This window comes from Lipophrys pholis (genome assembly GCF_963383615.2).
Source record: "Lipophrys pholis genome assembly, chromosome: 9".
In the NCBI taxonomy this organism is placed as follows: domain Eukaryota; kingdom Metazoa; phylum Chordata; class Actinopteri; order Blenniiformes; family Blenniidae; genus Lipophrys; species Lipophrys pholis.
This window is the reverse complement of record NC_137639.1, coordinates 18,542,666-18,563,739: the sequence shown is the minus strand read 5'-3', so window position 1 is coordinate 18,563,739 and position 21,074 is coordinate 18,542,666. Positions and strand designations below refer to the sequence as shown.

Genomic DNA, 21,074 nt, shown 5'->3' with positions numbered 1-21,074 from the left:
AAAAATACAACAAGCTACCATTTGGCTTCGCAAACAACTTCATTTTAACCAGACTCAATACAGTTATGGCAACTTGTCCCACCTCCAGTCACCTATGTTATCTGGATTTGCATGCATTTTAGATTTTGAAGAAACAGAGAGGATTCCATGCAATGTATCAACAACCAAACTACATTTTTTTGCAAAACAATTTTATTTCTCAGTTGACTCACGCATCCTTTTGTTACAGGACCGATAATCCAACACCGCTGTCTCTTGCGTGCCAGTCTACAGATTTGATAACTGCTACCCAAAGTGATAGGAGCAAGCGCAGCTCTGTGCAGGCGTATCGAGTTGCCTCAGATCCTGTGAGCACTTTCTCATTGACCTGGGAGCTACAGACACAAAGAAGTGGCTGGCGGCACAGCGTGCCACTGCTCTGGCAAATCACCGATCCTTACTGTCGATGACGAGGAGACTGGGAACCCAAGACACTCCGGTATGTGGGTGGCACTGGCAATGAATACAAATGAAACGTGAAGCTCTCGGGAGGAAAAAGAGACGGGAGCCGAGGGAGAGGACCGCTGCTGCAAGGCAAAAGACCACAACAAGGGCTGATTGATGCAGCGCCTTGAATGTCTGCGCTGCCGAGTAACGAGAAGAAGAGGGTGTATGATTGATGAGTTTATGTGGATTAAAGCAGAGTGGTAAAAAGTTCAAAGTAACAGTTGTTTCGCTGAAAGAAGCAATTGTTTTAACAGTTAAGCTGAACATTAATGTTTCTCTCGTCATCTCTTCTTAGGTCTTCCTACTTTCTGCAATTCACCTCGAACGTTTTGAGCCTTTTAACATCTGTGCCAATCATGACAAACAGAATACATCCAAGTGCCCAAACAAAGAGCCATTTTGAGGAAGGCGTGTATATTACTTTCCAAGAAAAGGGCACCTTAAACTTGAAGTTTCCAAAAGAATATGAGCTTATCTGCTTTACTTAACTGCAAGACTTTTTCCTGACTGACATAGAGACGAGTATGAAACCTCTCCACACACTGACCTCTTACAGTAAACAAAACTAGGACATGCAAGCTGTGCTTTCAGGAGAGTGCTTAAGTAATATTTGCACAGACAGTTGGATGCAATGACAAAATCCACATCACTAATCCAACTCACGAAATCTAATTCCATATCCTACTTGTTCTGAAGCACAAAACTAATGACCAAATTAAACACGAGGGATCATTGTACAGACACATTGCAGCCTATATTTACACTACAGCAGAAGGAGATTACCTCAGGAGGTCACTTCTATCACTCCGGGAACTACACCCTTGCCATATTTACACTCCCAGTTCCCATAGCAGTTGCATCTGGGGGTGAACTACAGCCAAAAGCCATTAGACCAGCCCCCAGTGACATTGCTTACATTATTCATAATCGCAAATCAATGCACATCACCTTCTTCCGAGATGCTGGAGTCTGCACGGAGCCTGAACATGGAAAAACACTTTGGCCAGCTTATTATTGGAAGACCAGTAACAAAAAACCAGCAGGCAAACATTTGGACAGTATTTCACATACTTGATAATGTCTTACTGAGGTTCAAGGTTCAGGTGTTCAAGGTCAGCATCTAAAAATGAGATTTCAATCAGGAGATTATGCAATAACTTGGCTAGATAACCATTTTGTTTTGGGGAAAAAAATAATCTGCCTTATTGATTTGTTTGAGCTGAGCTGAAGAATAGTTTTCAAAAGGAAAAAAATCTATATGGTTAAAAAATATGTAGGATAAAAAGGTGCAGATAATACAGTTAAATCAATAAAAAGATTCAGTAGGATGATATCTCACTAATCTGGAGGAAGTCAAGTCAATCAAACCTCAGAGCTTCAATATCCTGATTTTTTTCTGCTTTGCTCTGCATCCTTCCTGTATATCAAAGAGATCAAGGAGACTACAAAATGGGTCAGTTGAGGTTCAGTGATCTGTGGTATGCTGAGCATAAACACTGATTGAACATTAAACCGTCAACGTCCACCTCCATTCAGTTGTCCACATGTGGCTCCTACAGCTCCAGGTGTCAAACAGAGCCGGAGGCAAATAGATGAATCCAAAAGTAAAACAATGGAACAGCGAACCAGTGAAAGTCAGCAGAAATGGTAAAGGACCCCCTGCAGAAGTAGGTGAATGCATGCATATATGAGCACAGAGGGGGGGGTCAGAGTGGCAGGTTGAGAATCAGCATGTAATTAGCACACACTCAGTGCCATTCTCAGTGAGAAACATGTCAGTCTTAACCAAATATACAACGTGTGCCTTTCAAAATGTTTACAAAAAGCCTATTGTACGTTCACTCCCAATGCATAATTACAAGTAAATTAAAGACTTTGGCTGATGACATTGCGGGTAAAGAGCCCAGTTAAAACTGGGTCAACTGGTAATGCTGCCACACGAAACGTGATTTAGCAACAATCCAATTTCACAGCATAATAATTTGCTACAGCAGGTTTATAAATAACTGCACAGCCCTGCCAGTTTGTCCATGGAGGGCCCACTGCTACTTGACACGCTTCGATAATCACCTCAAAAACTACAGAGAAAATGAGCCCTTCTTAATTTAACTAATACAAAACCAAGTGATGCTTTTTTTTTTAACTATCAAAAAGCCATACAATAATAAAGCACAGCAGAGATAAGTTAAGCAGTGAAATCCAAAAGATGCAGCATGCAGACAATACAGTACTGGCAGTTGTTTTTTTTTACCTGTTTAAGCTCTGGAAGAAACTGTGCATCAGTGTAACTAAAGCTTGTGTCCACTGCAGCAGAACAAAACAGATGACTCACGTGACAGAATCAGCAAACTATGACAACACACACTTATGACAGTGTTTGCTCATTTACAGCTGAGGGAGGGGTGCTTTCAGCTGAGGAGCCACAGAATGTAGAAAATGTGAAACTGTCTCACACGAAAACCAGCAGACACTTCTCTGAAAACCCACTCGTAGGCTTTGAAATGGCCTTTCTTTACAGCGACCATTCATTTGTTGTTCATTTAACCATCCAGAGCTCCACCACCGCCTTGCCCAGATACAATGCAGAGGAATGAATATAGGGCAAAACATGGAATATTTATGAAGCGTAGCGCTTCGCTCTTCCGCACAACCTTATTCTGCAGATAAAGATCCCACACTGTCAGACCACCAACGAAACAAAAAAGAGGCCTGTGATTTAAATACATCCTAAATACTTGGTAAAGACAAAGAAAACATTTACAGGGAATGTAAATAACGCCTGGAAACAGTGAGGAAACTACTGAGGGACAGCATGTGAAGTTAACAGGCTGGAAGGGGAAAAGGGCGGCAACGGTAGGAAAAAAAAAAAAGAAAAGAAGAGGAGGAACATGGGAAACACACAAAGAATAGTTCTCCCTCTCATTTTGGATGGACCGGGAGACTAATGAACTACCTCACTGCTTACCCCCAACCCATCACCCCTTCACCCCGTTGTGTCCCTCTTGCATCGAATGGGGTGATGTAAGAGGGCGAGGGGGCCCAGACACACAGGAAGTGCAGTGTAAACAACCAGGACTGAATCCATGCCAAACCAGGTCCTGTGTCCCTGTGTGTTTAAAGAGACCAAAGTGTTGTGTGCAAACTACAACACTGTAACGAAAACAGACAGCTGCAAATGTAGCTGAACATTTAAGAAATTTTTTAAAATGACATCAGTGTAATATAACTTTGTTGATCTCAACTATAAAGTGCTGATTTTATATATATATATATACACACATATTCCACTAAGGCCTTTGGTTGCTTTATCGGGTGTATTGCCATATATAAATGACAAATAAAAGATAATACAAAGAAAAAAATAGAAAATTGTCACATATGGAAAGATAAAAGAAAACACATTAACATAGTTTCAGGTGGGTGAACTGATCCTTTTGGGGTTTTTTTTAAAGACATTCAACAAGTATGTACCACAACTGAGAATAACTCAAAAAAAGCCTGTCAGCAAATATGCTTCTCCTTAAATAATCAAAAACATGCTTGATAAAAGTGTCAAATATATATTGCATTGGATTTTCCCCACACAAAAGAAGACGTCAAAAAGTATTTACGTCTCAGACATGAAAATGCAAAAGATAATTATGAGGCAGCTGCACACAAACATGGTACATTTGATGCAGACTGACACTGTTGTCAGAGTTTCACCCATGTTTGCCAAATAAAACCAAAAGAGGTTGCGCATACCAACCAAACGGGTTGAAGACACATCAAAACACCGAATAAATTCAGCGCATGCCAGTCGACCAGTGAATACTAATGCCTCGGCCAGTGACTGCAACAGCTTTCATTCCATCACCTGGCCTGAGCTGGCGACAATGCCAGGCATTTAGTCGCCGCTCGCTCCAGCGCCGGCGTGTGAGCCAAAGCCACCGCGCACGATGAAAGGCTTGGCTGAACTGAACTCGCAGCAACTCCCTGGGCACCCTGCATCTGCCGCTGCCACCAACATGCTCCGACATGAACTGTTAAGTAGTCCACACAGTCTGAAGTAGAGGTAGGAGAGTCCTCTCAATGGCAGGAGAGGACAAGGAGGACTTTCTCTGCTGCACCTGGCCATTTTCATAATGGAAAGTAATATTATATACTCCTTTTTGGAGTCAATTATGTGTCTTTTTACTTCTATATCACAGTACAGGCCCAGTTTGAGGTAGAAATAAAAAGGGGATCTGGTAGCTGTCGATCCATTTTCAAAAAAAGATATGAATAAGGCGCTATATACATGACAGCGTTAGAAGTGAAAACGAATCATTTTTGTCTTTTCGTTTCCGAAAAGTTTTGCGTGTACATGGCAGCATTTTGAAAATATTGGCTGTTTACATGGCAATGGCAGAAACACTGAAAACGATGTAGCCAGCATGCCAGGCCATGAGCGGCACTGTTGGTTGGTTTTGTAATGAAACCACACATACATGTGTGCAGAGAAAAATGCACTATAAACCCTCACAATGCCGAGTACACGGACATTCATATGGACAGACGACCAAGTTACTGTAGATTGTTATTACAGGTGACGTTCAACTATAACACTACCAAGTATCGGGAGAATATGGACAGAGACTGAGGCCATTGTTGCCTTGTAAACGGGGCCTAAGTGGTTTCAACTCTAAACCAGACACACAGTTAACATTTTGCAACGGCTGTGGGTGTGTCACTAGATTTCAGAATTCTTTCGCTCAGGTGTTTGTCGCTTTGTTTCGGCATGGTTATTATCGTAAACATTACCTAAAGCAGAAATCAGCCCAAACAGTAATCCCATGGCCGTTCAACACACAATTACCACCTAGAATTGTTATTAACTGGATTTTTGTCCCCCCACAAAACCCTGATCCTTTTGTGGCAACCAGTTCAATCACCGGTTTCACAATCACAGGCAGACAATCTGAGAGGAGGCAAACATTCATTACGACTGGGTTCATCTAAAAAAAACAAAACAGAAATCTGAACTTTTTTCCAGAGTATTATAATTGGTCGAAAGTTTCAGAAAGCCGGCATAAAAAGTTAAACTATAGTGGAAGTGTATCAAGAGGATGTGTACAGAGATTAAGGTATGTTTACACTATAAGAGGCCTGGCCTTTAGCGGAACAGTCTAACATTAGCAAATAGGTCAGGTGACTGGGACTGTCAGACAAGCATAGCGCACAGAGAAGTCACGTCTGGGATATTTTCAGACCCGGGAAGGTGGTTGGAAGAAACGATACAATCCAGAGCTATACTTCCTCTTAGTTGCCCTTCCTTTGATATCCTGGGACAGCGAAGGACGTTTCAGTTGATTGATAATGAATTCAGGATCCAGCACTGCAGCATCGGCCTATTTTAAGTTGAGACGTGAAGACACAAAAGGCAGTTAGCGAGCAGAAGCCTGAGGAATAGCACATGTGTATTCTGTATGAGCCTCTCAGGCTGTTATGGATAGAGAGAGTCCGAATCAATACCAGCATGTTTCTTTGGCTTTCGGTCACTGTCTTACTGCTCAAGCTGCAGCAGCCGTGCCGCATCAGGGACCAAACTCAAATTCAATCCAATCAAGTTTATTTGGCTTTTTTGTACTTTATGTAAATGTGTTCATGGTTTGTGCATTACATGAAGAACTTCTAAATACTTCTGTGTTGTGTGCTATGATGGGACATCTTCCTTGATGCAGGAACATAAACAACCTGATTCTATTAGGCTCCGGGGTCTTCCACCAATCCAATTTGAGTGCGACGTACCATTTGTTTTCACTGAATCTTACGGAATCATGTCGTCCTCGCAAAAATGTGAATGAGAAATTAGATCAGCGTTGCATCAAAACAATTCAAAGACAGCTGACGGGTCTTCAGCATATCTCCTCTATTCATGTAATATCTCTGAACCCCTCTCATGGAATTTGACCTAACTGAGGTGAAAATGGACATGCCCTGCACCCAAAACAAACACCCCTCCCACATCGATAAATCACCAAATAATCAAGCGCTTTGACACTGCTTTTACATCAAAGTAGCTGGATTTGGACAAGTAATATCTCCCAGAATGATCAACTGTATAGAATATCAAAGGGTCTTGTTATAAGGGAAAATACCAAAGGAGCTGAAGAGATTGTAGATGGGTTAAACATCACAAGGCAGACTCAACATGTTCACGAGCCTCATTTTAAGAGAAAACCTATTCAAACAGTAGCTCCTGGCTCACCTTTCAGATGTGACTAATAATGGGTGGGATTGGGGTTATTCAAAGTAAGTGAATTAGCTTATTATAATCTATCATTCTTGGCTGGCAAAAAAAAATAAAAAATTCTTTAACCATCAATCTTTCAGCAATACTAACCAAAACAGACAAGCAATCGTTTGTATTCACACGGTCCTCGTGGTGTTTGTGATAGCCAGTAAATTATAGCGGTCAAGGTTGTTTCACGGGCCATTAACCTCTAGTTCTTCCTCCGTCTATGTATTCCAAGTTAAGACTGGAATTGTATTTCTATCTTACTGCAGTGAAGTTCAGAATTCAACACACGAGTTCAGAAGCTCGTGCACTTGTGTCTTTGACTTAAAACATTCCCAAAAACAAACATGAACTGTGCCTGTCTGCACATATTCAGCATTTCTTCAGTGTTCTCCGCCACGGGACTGCAGCATCTGAAAGCTTGGATACTTTGAGCGCTGGCTAATCAGAAGGGCGTTTTACTTTATTTGGCTCTCCAGAGTGCTGGGTTAGAGATCTACCTCTATTCACTCATGTGAGCTCATAGTCTGGACGTTATGATTTACACCATCAGGGTGCTGCAGAGTGAACCAGCACTAATGTTATTCTCTACTACGGCGTTGACAGCCAGGGAAAGCAGTTTCCCTACACTTTTAACATTCCCACATATTCTTACCCTCCGGGGTAAGTTCTGCTTAAATGGTAAAATGTCTTAATTAATATTAAGGTAGACCATCAAACAAGAGGCCAAAACCAAAATGAATCCTTGACAACAGATTTGACAAAGATACAAAGAAAAACTTACAAATGAACAGATAATCCATTAGTTGCATGTACATTCTCATTGCAGAGGAGAATTATAAGCAGAGCTGCAGAATACATTCATCTATCAAGTGTCTTGGCAGCGGCACACGTTGTCGCGCTCGACTCCAAATTATTGGAATTGGAACAAAACAGCAACTATGCAGTTTAGGATCCAACTATAGATTTAATGGTTTTCATGCAAAGTACTGCTCACCATTTCTTTTAAACAAGCCTGATAGATTTCAAAATAAGAAGGTTCCCAACAAGGGATTGTGTTAATATTTCATATTTAGCACTTCACCAAGTGAATGATGAAAATGAGCATCTACTGTGATCAAGTCTTTTCTGTGAACTTTCAGACCATTTTTGGAAGTGTTTTGCAGGAGGGTTGTTTAAAACATATTCAGAACCAAGCAGAGATGTAAGTCAGTACCGTGTGGGCGCCATGCCATTAACTTCAAGGACTCCTAATTAGTTTCGATACCCAAAGATTGTGTTTAATGACATTTGATAGTTGACTATTGTACTCTGCTGAAAAGTGAAGCTGGAAAAAAACTAATGTGCTCTTGTCAGTATTGCAAGATGGAAAAGGAGCATCTCTTTCAGACAAACCGAAGGTTTTAGCACAGAACTTTTTACTGGACTCTGTAGGGCTATGACGGGTGCCTTTTAGACAACATAGAATTTTCACAACCAAGATTATGTTTTTCAAAATGTCCTCAGACCAAGTTTAGATTTCAGTCTCGTTCATGATCTCACCGAAAACTTCAGAGTGATTAGGGCTTAGAGACACCGAAACAAGTTCCAATATGTCAGTCTCTAAAAACAGTACTGTAGCTTCAAAAGCAAACCTCCCTTCCACGGCACTGGCATGACTTCAGTCGGTTCTTTGTGACTCAGATGTTTGTGATCGTTTCCTTTTTTTTTTTCTGCAAACTTCATACTGGCCAAATGTGCAAAATGTAGACTTTGGACAAGTAGCTTCAGAGAAATAATCAATTATCAGCTGGTTTTAGGCTTTTTAGATATGTATGCAATCTGTAATTTCTGTTTCAAGAAAAGTCAGTTCAGCCATTTGTGCCTTATTTAATGAATTATTTAGGTTGAACTCGATTTCTCGAAACAACCAGGAAAAAAAATTGCTTGGCATAATTCACCAAAAAATCTGTCATACGGCAGTGCTTTTCGCAAACAATAAGACATGTTAGTGGCTTCAGTTCAAAGGGCTGGTTACACGTGGGGCCAACATATCTCCTGCGAAACAAACAAGCATCTCCTCCTGACACACTCAACCAATAAACCGCCAGCAATTAACTCGACACAAAGGCAAAGATTCAACACTTTGGTCACTCGGATCCATTATTAGGCCATGAATCTGGGAGAGCCCATGGGATTTCAGCCTACTGGTAATATAAAAAGATACTATAAGCAGTTCCAAAAATGGGACTCAGTCACACGTATTCTCCTCATTACTTAACAACCACTGTAGCCGAAAGTTCAATGCTGACGGATCCTTTTCACTACAGAGTTGACAGCCAAAGCTGGTGACTTCTCTCTTGTTACACAATAGATAAGGACAACACTGTCAATCTGATGAGCATCTTTCTTCTTCTTCACTTTAACTGTGGTGAAGAAACTCCCCTTTTTGAGTCACAATTCTAAAGTACCTCACTATCTTCCATATAGCTGGTCAATTCAGAGAGAATTTATCTGATATGAGATGATGATGACTGCCAATGTGTAAAGAATCCAAAAATAATAATACATTTAAAAAAAAAGATTATATTCATTTCATCTGGTCTGGGCTTAGTCGTTCAGGTAGAGTGGTTAAAGAGGACGAGCAGACAGACCCAGCAGTGGCACAGCAGCAGAGCTCAGGCAGAAGAAAGCCAAAGAGAATGAAAAGAGGGATTAGGAAATCTCCAAAAGTCCTGACAGACGATTTTCACAATGCTGGATGACGCTTTCAACAGCTCCAGTCTCGCAGGGTTAGTCTGCACGCAGGGCAGATCGAGTCAGGTTTTCCTCAGCACCTGTATTTGAACAAAAAGGTGGAGACTTTTCCAGCCACCCACCCTTTTTTTTCCCCCCCCAGGTGCTGTTCATATATTATTATACTCAACAATGTTTTGATCATATGTTGAGGCAACATGTATTTAGAGAGAGAACGGTGTCCTCTTATGATTGTTTTAGTGATCTTTCTATGTCATCAAAAGAAATCCCCTTACTATGAAGTCATATGAGTCAATAGGTATTTGAAAGAAGCATTAGTTGTTTAAGAAAAAAAGCGAAGAGATGCATTTGTTAAAACTAAGAAACTTTAGCATGTGTGAGAAAAAGAAACATGATTGAGGGGGGGGGAATTTAAACAAGTGCTGCACTTTGTGAAATTTGGACGCCCTAAATTCCATTTATTTATCAACGAAAGCTGAAAAACAGCGCAAAACAGTCTGGCCGACACAGGATCACATGAAACATGACGGGCTACATGTTTGTGAATGAGTCAAAACGCATGTGATGACTCCCATTTCAAACTTCATGTTTATATGTGCTTTATAGTTATTTTGAAATGCTTTAACAAACTATCCACGACTCCCAGAGTGAGGGTGGAGCACGTCTCTGCTGACTGAGGAGCCAAAAACAAGCTTGGAGTCCCTACATGAAGCCCCCTGTGAGCAGGAAGGAACTTTTTCTGTTGTTGTCAGAAGGAGGAGTTTGCATTGTGTGTCCTCTGCTATTTCTAGTACAATCATACATTAGAAGAAGGAAAAAAAAAAGGCCATCTTGTAAGATTGGCATATGTCCAGGAGGTTTTATTCTTTACTGAATGTGATTTCATTTGTTATGGCAGAACAAATAAATCTGCAGCGAAGCCGATCCATCCGGTCTGGTGTGGACTCTTTATCCTGCACTAAGTTGATCTCATTAACATTTTCTAGATTTCAGGAGTTTGCTGATGCGTCTCTGCACCAGTAGAGCTGCACCTGTGCATAAATTATGCCAGAACAGAAAAAAAAAAAAAAAAGAAGGAAAAAAACATCCTGTGGTGAAGGATACAGGAGGGATGCCAGATCGCCTGTGACTGCATCACGTTAGTAGTGAGCTAAACATAACATAAAGAGGGGGATGGGATGGGACTAGTGAGATTACCTCATCTAGCGCAAATTGTGTTATTACAACCTTCACAGCTGAGCTCTCTGCAAAAGAAATGCCATCATATCTTCTTTTTTTTTTAACATCAATATGCAACCAGCTGATGATCACACCTGTGTGTGTCGTATTGTTTTATCATACAAATCAATCAATCTGTTTTTTGTTTTTGTTTTTTGTTTGCAAGGATTTTAAATGTGCCCCGAGGTGTTAATCTGGACAACAGCAAAGCCTCACGACTCATGGACTCGTCTCTTAATGGATTAGTATTCATAATTCATCACAAATGGGTTTTGTTTTGCTTTTTTTTTTTTTCCCAGCTGCACTGCGTGTGCCTTTACCCAAACAGGATCTCTGCTGTGCAACTATGTTGCGTTCAAATCACAGAAAAGGATGTTGAATGACAAAGCGATACGGCACGACGACAGTCGTTTCTATCCACTAAGGCTTACATGTTTCTCCTGGCAGAGCATGATCCTCCATTCCGGCGGCAATTTCCTCGCTTTCTCCTCTTTTGTTCATTCAAAGCAGCGAGTTCCTCTGCAGCAGTGCTCTCATTCCTCACAATATTCGGAGGGGGGGGGGGGGGGGGGGGGGGGTAAACTTCCACAAAAATCCTCCGGAGAGCGTCCACAGAGGTCAGAAATGGGAGGAATAAGGACTAAAAAAAAAAAAAAAAAAAGCAGAGTTCCTGGAGGCACTGCTGGTTGCGTACACAGCTGGGATTAGGTGAAATTAAAAAAAGAAATACGGTGTCGGTGGGAATTAAAGAGACAGGAAAGAGAAAGAAGGAGAGAAGTTTCTCACTCTCCGACTCACAGCTGATGCTCTCTCCGCCCGTGCGGACGATCCCAAACCCGGCTCCACGTCGGACTGTACCATTCTCAATACGGGGGCCATATGCTCAACGTCAAATTATTTACCAAACACGGGATCCAATCAAGATTATAAAAATCTAATAAAATCTCTATAAAGTCGCTTTTAAACCAACACTGGAGTCCATCTACAAACTTTAATCTTGACAATTTTAAATTGTTTAATCCCCCCAAAACATGTTTGCCCCCCGGTGTTTCGATCGGTTCTACCACTCACAAAACTTCCTCGCCGGTTCACAGTCCAGATTCAACAAACCAACAAACCTTTGACTTTTAATCAGCGTGTTTAAAATTGATTACGATGTTGCTGGCTGAATGAAGAACATTATCTGGAATCACTCCAAATTTATCTTGGGCTATATTCATTAATCTTGATATAAAGGTCTACAGAATGCATCAGGAAATTTGTACTCAAGTCCAACTGCAGTTACACTGATTACAAGTAAAAGTACTGCTGTTAAGGAAAAAAAAAACACTCAAGCAAAAATGGTCCTCTGAATAATCTCAACTAATGATTTCCTTTTTAATCTTATTCAAATGCATTTTCCAACCCATCACAACAATACCAATTATGCAGTAATTGTCTATGAGTTATTTAATAATGTATTACCATGTTTATAGTATTTTCATTTTTTTTCGTTATTTGTTAGTCCAGCTACTGTCCCTGCTCTATCTATCTATCTATCTATCTATCTATCTATCTATCTATCTATCTATCTATCTATCTATCTATCTATCTATCTATCTATCTATCTATCTATCTATCTATCTATCCATCCATCCATCCATCATCCATCCATCCATCCATCCATCCATCCATCCATCCATCAATTCATCCATCCATCCATCCATCCATCCAAAATTTGAAAACAAATAATTCTTAGTCTTTTTAAATGAAGCATACGCTTGTCCTGCAGCCACAGTTTGTGCAATAAAATATAATCACATTGACCCTTGCACTGTGTAATATAATTTGGCACGATGTGTAGTTAACAATTTGTAAAACGCATGATTCCTTTTATATTTTGTGCAAATAAAGAATACCAGATTGTCCTCTTTGGCTGGTTTTGGTTGGATGTTATGTTTCCATGTGTTCTCATTAGTACCTAATTCTGTCAAATAATCCAAAGTAAAAGAAGTACTTTAGGCTTGATCTTTGTTCCATAAAAGTGTGTAATGACTGCACCATGTCTTGTCGTCAGCCACCTGTGGATGCCACTGAGCATCTGCCGAGATGGGGGCTGGGCCAGGGGCTGATCGGCACGCTTGAGAGGGGACGCCCTGTCAAAAGGACCCTAGTGGGGTTCTTTTGTGCAGCTGTTGAGTCTTGTTCACCCAAACCCCCAAGAGCCACCTGTTATTGCAACTGGAAAGCGGGGGATGCTGAAGGAAGTGGGGGTTGGGTGTGCTGATTTTCAGTTTCTATTGAACATCTCACGGTCTGCCTTTACTTGTAATTACATTCTTCCTGAAGTCCTTCATGCATTCACACCATGACACAAATATTTTCTTTTTGAAGATCCTAGTCCCCCCAAGCTGATAATACTATGTTAATTCTATCTAATTGAATTAAGACACAACTATTCTTGAGATGCTGACAAAGTAAGCAGTGACGAGGTAAATATCCACCTCTTCAAATCAAAGAAATCGTAAAAGGGAGAATGAAATAGCTATATCTTTATTTAAATGCCAGTGATTCATTTGTCCACTAAAAGTTAAAAAAATTTGAGAATATTTAATTTATTTAGAGAAATTAGAAATTATATATTGGGTAATGCTTTGACTCAAACAAGAAGCTTTTAGAGATCACAGATTACAATTGTAAATATGAAGTGTTCTGCAGATGCACATTTTCAGATCCTTTGTGTTCCCTCTTCAATAAGCATACTGACACCCTCAAACCCTTTTCACCCTCCCCCCCCCCCCCCCCCCCCTCAATCCTATTCCAAGCTCCCGAGCTGACATGTTTGCACACACTTTCACCAAAACACCTGGTAGACCAAAACCTTCTTAGTGGGAACAACCATTTGAACATTTTCCTGAAATTCTTTCTTTATTTCATCCTTAAGTAGTTTAAGAGGTTCATTATACATCAAATAAAGGAGAGCAATAGTATTTCATTTGACAGGCTCTGATATCTGCTAGAAAACATTGCACCTTTGTCCTACACACTTTAGCACGTAACTGCTGCATGAGCCAGCGGTCTCACAATGAAAAAAAAATGTTAAAGGCTGAGGATGAAAGCATTCCTCAGTGTCAGATGTGCGAGTTCCTAAGCACATAGCTAACTGTGAGGATGAGCCATGCAAAATGAATTCATGATTGGCCACCAATAACTGTTTTGGAAGTGTTGAAATGTTGCAGGAAACCTCAGAGATTCTGGGGACTGAAACAATATGCAACAATAAAGGAATGTTTTTACCACCAGTTTCAATAGAATACGTCCTGAACTTGTGTTTTATGTATTGGTGTAACACTGGGAAACTTCACTAGCACCAGGAGTGGAAGAGACACTCATCCGTCCATTTCTCTGTTCTTAAGTAAAGACAAGATTCCTGAGCTGCAGCTGCACCCCTCCTTTAACACAGTGCCACCATACCTTACACACAAGCCCTCACATAAGAGATGAACTTCCTTTGATCGCCGTGAGGAGCTGAAAGAGGGCAATGACAGGATAACACTGCATGTAAACAAAAATAATTAGGACCAGAAAGACATGATTGCATCAATACAAAAACATCCTGAGAGCAGATGTAGTTATTGGAGACACAGTAGAGGAGAAGAAAAAGTGTCAAATAAACAGAAGGAAAAATCTGACAAGCAATAGCCTTCAAAATAAGATACTGCTGGACAAACAGACGCTCTCGATAAGGGTTTATCAGAGGAAAGATTACATCCTGAACCAATTGTCTCTGACTTTTGAGTGTGTTTTTCCTGAATCAATCAACTTTCAACCAGGACATAGAGATTCCGGCTGCTTATTGCCCCTGCTAAGATAGCTCTAAACATGAACGTATACAAGTTCTTCATGCAAGACAGTGTTTCAGTTGTATTCAGTATTTTGTAGTTTGATAACTCAAATTAGTACCATAATTGACAATGACTGGGTATAAGCCTAACAAACTAGTCAGACTATATGATTAATGATGATGCTAAGACTTCCATCCATGTGGACCCTCAGTAGAATTTGATTGGGGGAAGATGACTGTCCCCCACCCCACACTGAAGCTCTTATACGGATCATTATTGTGTCGCCCTGTAAATATTAGCAAGACTTTATGGCCAATACAGCAACTCTGTTGGACATAACGTATATGACATGCAACTATTATCTCAGATAGTCTATCTATTAGTGCAAATTTACGTAGATCGGAATTGCACATCTCTTCTCTTCATAGCGTTGCAGAATTGGACAGTAGTTTTCTTTTTGTTTTTGTTTGGGGTGGGGGGGTGCGGGGGGGGGGGGGGGGGGGGGGGGGGCTGTTAAAGCTGAGACCCAAAATACAAAAAAGGTAAATATAATAAGAGCGGCTTGCTAAATTGTAACTAACTAACCCTAACCCTAACCCTAACCCTAACCATAACCCTGAAATGCATTCCAACATAGTCATGACTCTTCATACAAAATACATTCTCCTACTCTAAACTACTCATTTAGCATCCTTGTTTTTCTCATCACCATGAACTCACATACCAAAGTATTTGTAGATAATGTCAAGTAATGTAAAATCAAGATATTACAGTCAAATAATCCAGCCAAAATATATTTATATTCCTGAATTTGACTCAGAGCTTTGAGGGGAAAAAAAGACACAGTCGCCATCTCCAAAACTATTTGTGGATCATCAACTTTGCATAAAGAGCTCCCGTTTAGTTGTAACACATTTCTATTCGAAGGAGAATGGTCGCCGCTGCCACCGCCGCCACCGCCGCCAAGTCTAGAGGTCAGCTTCTGTGAATGGCAAGGGTAACCCTCATCCTGGTAATGAAATAACAATAGCAGGAATGTTCAGAATGTCCCCAGAGAGCACTGACCCTGCCTATGGTATAGACTGCTGAGTACACTATCTCTGCCTTTAACTAATGCAGCATTTTACCAGAAGTAACATAAGAAAACACTGGGTATGATTCCAAGCAATGATGATTGATTTAATGCTGAAATATGCTTGCTTGGAATGGCCTGATGCACTGAAGGTTAAAACCTTTAGCATCTTTATTTTGTTCTTCTCATAAGACAGGAGTGATGTCACTGACTTTGGACCAGCCTGTTGGTTCACTTTGCTGTCAGGTCTCAGGGAGTGGGTCCTATTTTTGTTACCACACCATTGTCTCTACTCAGCAGGGTGAAAGGTCAGCTGCACCTGTAGGGGGCCTGTACGTTCAAATAATTTACAACCATGACGTCTTTTGTTTCCTGTAGTGTGATTTAATCATGTCCTACATGAGATGTCACTTTGGAAAATTGTGCGCATACGTGCTCGCTGAGACAGAGTGTGGGAGAGTTGCCCGTTTCTTTGTGTTTCTCTCTAGGGTGCTGGGAGAAAGCACACTGTTTGGTCTGAATCATTTGAATTTAGCCTCCCTCTCACCGCCTTGTGTTTGAGCTAGGAGGTCTTTCTGTATTGCAAGTTTCACATCCAAGACTTCTGTTGTTTGACTATTTTAGATACACTTTCTACTATCTACTGCTTTGCATCCAGACAAGAGAGTGCATCTAAGCTGATACTGGGCAAACTCTGGGACTGAGAGACTGAAAGATTGCATTACAGTGCATGAAATCCCACACTCCGAAAATTGTCTGTCCTGACAATATTTCAGGATAATGATGCACTCATTGCTCTCGCTGCAGCACTCCTTCTATCTAACTGTTCACAAATCTTGACATGAGACCGCAACGCCAACCACCGCTCGGCTGTGCCAGTAATGCACCAGCACTGTAATAAAGTCAAGGACTTTAAAATGATTCAGGGAGACGCATAAAACACCACAGCATAGATGTTGAATAATAGTGAGTTTTAGTTACTACTCTTAGCAGTGATTGAGGTTCAAAATACTGATTCCTGCATTTTTTCTTTTAATCTCTTGAAAGTTTCCATCAGAGTCACATTACATTTGTTTTTTTTCCAGTGTGAATTGTTTGTCTTGAGTTTTCTGGGAAAAAAAGTTTTCTATAAAAGTAGTTTAGTCCTCATTTAAGAATTCACCAATCTCCACATATTGAATCTGATATAAGCACAAAAACTGTCTTTTGTTTTTTTATCATCTCTTTATATTCGGAATTACTGCTTATCCTGAATGAAAGTTAAGGTACACAGATTCGGAACAGAACTAGACGGTGGCAACATTTTGAAGATTTCGAAGCCCAAATATATACATACAAAATCTGAACTTATTTTTCATGTCTTTGTTTGCAAGCTTTGGAAGTCACTTTATTTTACTGTTCTTTATTAGATGTGTAATTAAGACTGCAGTCGTTAAGGCCTTTTGCACTTCGTCCAGCTTTTCTCTGGCCTCTGCAACAACAGGTGGCCTTACCAGCCGCTCAGTTTCCAGTCTTCCATGAGGAATGAGATTCCACAGCAGAGAGCCTCGCAGACCATGACGTAATGGTCGAAAACGTGTTATCTGTTAGAAACAGGGCCAAAACACGTGGAGTTGGCTCCTCTTTCCGTTCACCCCTGAGGCCCCTCTCTCTATTCTCCTTTTCCTCGCCTCTCTCTCCCTCTCCCTCTCTCTCTTCCTCACCCCCAGCCCCATCCACCTCCCTTCTGCTCCACCGCACTCTCTGTTTATGAGTGCATGAATTGCTCCATTTCACTATTACCAACTCGCAGCCCACCACCAATCCCACAACTGCTTCAATAATAGAACCCCCCCCCCCCCCCCCCCCCCGCTTTCATTTCCATGGCAACCCCCCCAAAAAAAGGGAGGAGGGGGAAGAGAAAGAGAGAGAGAGAGAGAGAGAGAGAGAGAGAGAGAGAGTGCCTTCGTTTGACCTCTGCTTCAATTTGTAAGGAGGGAAACCTGCACCACAACAGACTGCGTTTCACTGAGGTTAAATGATCAGACATCAGAGCACCATCAACAACTAATGACGCTGCAAGAAGACTTTCAAGAAAGTAGCACGCGGCTCTTTAACACACGGAATTGTGAACATGCCAACACCATGTGAAATTCACAATGAAAGAACATGCTACCTTTGCTGTTAATCTTAGTATATTGTGCTGGATTGGACCACAGTTAAGGCCAATGGCAGTAGTGGTGCTTTATAGGCAATGGTCAGAGAGAGTGTTTTTCAAATTACGACATTTTTCTTTAAGTTTCTACATTGATTCTCTATACCGCTCTCTCCAATTTAGGGTTGCAGGTAGATGGAGAAAATCTCAATTGAGAATGGCCTAAAGCAAGGTACAAACCGCATTAATGTTTTCCAACTGCAGGAAACTAGGGTAGCCAGAGAAAACCCTTGCATGGCTGTGAGGTGAGTGTAGTACTAGTATAGTTTTATCCATTTGTGTTTTCTTTCTAGCCTAGTTTGATATGTTGTGTTTTCGCTATTCCACAATTAAATGCACATTTCTATTTCATGGGCAGTAAGAGAACATACTTCTTTAAAAACACAAGGAACTTCTCTTTGTGTTTTCTGTCAAAAATGCGAATAATATCATCAAGTCAAAACAATCAGCTCACCGGGACGGAAACCACTGATGTGGTTTCATATGAATGAGGAGTCTCTAAAGAGATAGAATGACGAGAGAGATAAACAAAGGGTTAAAGGTCTTGAGGTCGAGCCCGAGACGAGCTGTGCAGCACATACGTATACACAGATGCTCATGCACACCCAGCAAGATTATACTTTCTTTTAAATTAAAGTCTCTAGATTACAGCCAGGATTAATTCTACACTCTTCAGAACTGGTGAGGGAGTATTTTCAGCGCAGCTGGAAGTATCGTTAACCCGTCCACTTGGTATGGTGTCTGTTTTTGGCTTGACACAGTTGCACAGTGAACTATTGGATTGTGGTTGATTGCTGGTGAGATTGTTTCCTGCTTCTCCTGAGGGTCATAAAGAAAACTAAAGTCTCATTAGGAAGACACATACCACAGAGCGAAATACAGTTGCTCCATGTGTAAAATGAAAAAAAAAAAAAAAATGCTTTGCATCAAATTTGTTGAATGACATTTAATGTCTACAGACATGATGCCATTAATTGGACCAGTTTAAAACTCCTACAAACTCATGTCATCAAACTCTCCAAGGAGTGACACCAATGAAAAGTATGTGCTTGTGATCTGCTGTCATGTGATCTTATTGCACGCCCCAACACTATAAAGACATTTGGTCCGCACCTGAAATATAGGTGTCACTATTATGTAACTCTACAGTTCATATGAATCCCAAAGAATAAATACAGCGAAACAAAGCACGACCAAAAATGCTCTTGTTTAATCAATTGATCTATTTTAAGAAAACTAGAATCATTCTTGTAAAGTCTGTTTTATATATTGCAAATTAAATCCAGCATTTTATCCTAAGCCGGGTCCAAGACAGTGGGATGGCATGTCCTCGGAAAGCAGGCGAAGAAGAGGGTGAGCTCAGTAATCCCCGGGGTCCTAGGCCTCCCAGTGTGGTGTCCTCAATTCCCCCAAGTGTGTGCCAAAAATCCCCCTGACAGCAGTCTTCATTATTTGCCTATCAGTGGTTTTGCTCCACCTCCAAACAGAAAAGAGATGGAGGGATTTAGGGCACGTACGGAGAGATAAACTAAAGACAATGTCTTTATAAATACAGTAATCGCAGAAATAAGGGCAATCCTGAAACCTAATGCCTGGCATGGGGAATGGAAATTCTAACTAAACACTAAAAAGAAGACAGATATAAGCTTTAGGCCCAAAATGCAGGACTCCAAATGAAAAAGTAAACAAAAACTAATCAGTTGAAATGAATACTCCCATTTTCTAATGCAATTATGCACTCACATTATAAATGTAATGTGGGAGTCTGCTATGTATTCCAATATGTCTCTTCAAAGCAAACACATTGTATCCTATTAGCGGGACTATCCTAATACCATTGTGTGATAAAGCTTATTAAGTGAGACTCAGGGGGGATGCACTCAAATAAGATTCAATTATCTGTGGAAAATAAATAAGTTTAAGGTGACAGCTGCCGCCTGTTTTTTGGAAAAAAGACACAGTGAGGCCACACTTGAGCAACACAAAAAGCTAAACACTCAAATATTTTGTCATTGAACATTTAAAAGTGTTAAATTGAAAAACACTGCATTGTTTTTAAAATACCAACTATAGAGAGCATTTTCTTGTGTTGCAGTCTTTTAATAATTTACGAGACCACGAATTGAGGCGAGGGGACCAGAAGACTTTTGAAATTGAATTTGGCTGATAACATCTGCTTACTAATTTTCCTACTGACATCTTCCAAGGACATAATAGAGCGAGGCCTTTATTTATTATTCACCTTTTGATTTGTTTTGCAGCCTGAATTACTGGAATGGTAAATCAAAGTTTGTGATCTTCACTACAGGAAGAGCTCTTATCAGGATTTTGCTCAAGGAGACAAACCTGATGGTGCTGAAGACATAAATCATGGGATAAATCTGAGGACACAGCAAAGTGACATTATATGTTACATTATTGTAGGAGAAGCTAAGATATATGGGCAGAACTGGATTTTTATCACTAGGTTGACAGTGTGCAGAAAGGTGTGCATGGTCAAGGGTATAAAATGTGTATTGTCATCAATCATGCAACCATCTTCAATATCGCTCTATTTAGGGTCATGGGGGACTGCAGCTTATGGCTATCAACGAAGACGCGATTCGTCAAATAGAGGAGGAATTACTGATTTGCCTCAAATGCACTTATTTGGCCCATGCAGACATAAGCCAAACCTGATTCAAACTGGTCATCCGTCTGCAACAAAGTGGTAATATAAAGAAACAAACAAAGGACAAACCTTTCTGTAAATGTGCCGTTAACTATAACAATCCATCACTTGCCCAAACCATTGCACTTTCCAAAGCAATTGTATATTTGCTGCAAAAAAAGTCCAAAAGATTTGTATCTAGATATACAATTTTGTTAATGACCAAGGTGAAGGTTATTTCAGGTCAACTCAAGTCTCTTAATAGAGTCACATCCTCATGTATCTGATATTACAGTCATCATAATCAACATCCTCTTACCAGCAGCAGTTCTTCTCACATATCAAAGAGTATTCCATTTCCACAAAATCCCTCATAACATCAACCTAATTGTGAAATGAATCAACACTCCTAATATTAGTCTTTTTAATTTGATTCCCACATTTGAGCCCATAGCCATGAATTGAAGAGGAGGCTAAAATAAATTCCCAGAGAATAATTCCACATTTAGGTGTCCAAAATCAAACAGCAGACCTACTCATATGCAAACATGCAGCGCACACACAGACACACAACGTCCATGCAGAAGTTTCTATGGAGACATCCACATTGTGAAAACAGATGAGGAAACACATGT

General features: G+C 40.6%; 1 protein-coding gene across 8 annotated transcripts in view; it reads right to left on the bottom strand.

The window, feature by feature from the left end:
* The window catches only part of map7d1a (MAP7 domain containing 1a), a 39,953-nt gene extending 28,440 nt beyond the window's left edge, over window positions 1-11,513 (bottom strand). For 5 of the 8 annotated variants that reach the window (XM_080471521.1, XM_080471523.1, XM_080471519.1 and 2 more), the window contains exon 1: window positions 11,131-11,512. In XM_080471521.1, coding sequence (XP_080327647.1) covers window positions 11,131-11,200 — 70 coding nt within the window. In that variant the 5' untranslated portion in view covers window positions 11,201-11,512. Of the gene's footprint in view, window positions 1-11,130 lie in introns of all 8 variants that reach the window. The other 3 variants (XM_080471518.1, XM_080471522.1, XM_080471524.1) reach the window with 2 other exon arrangements.
* Between the last annotated feature and the right edge of the window lie 9,561 nt (window positions 11,514-21,074).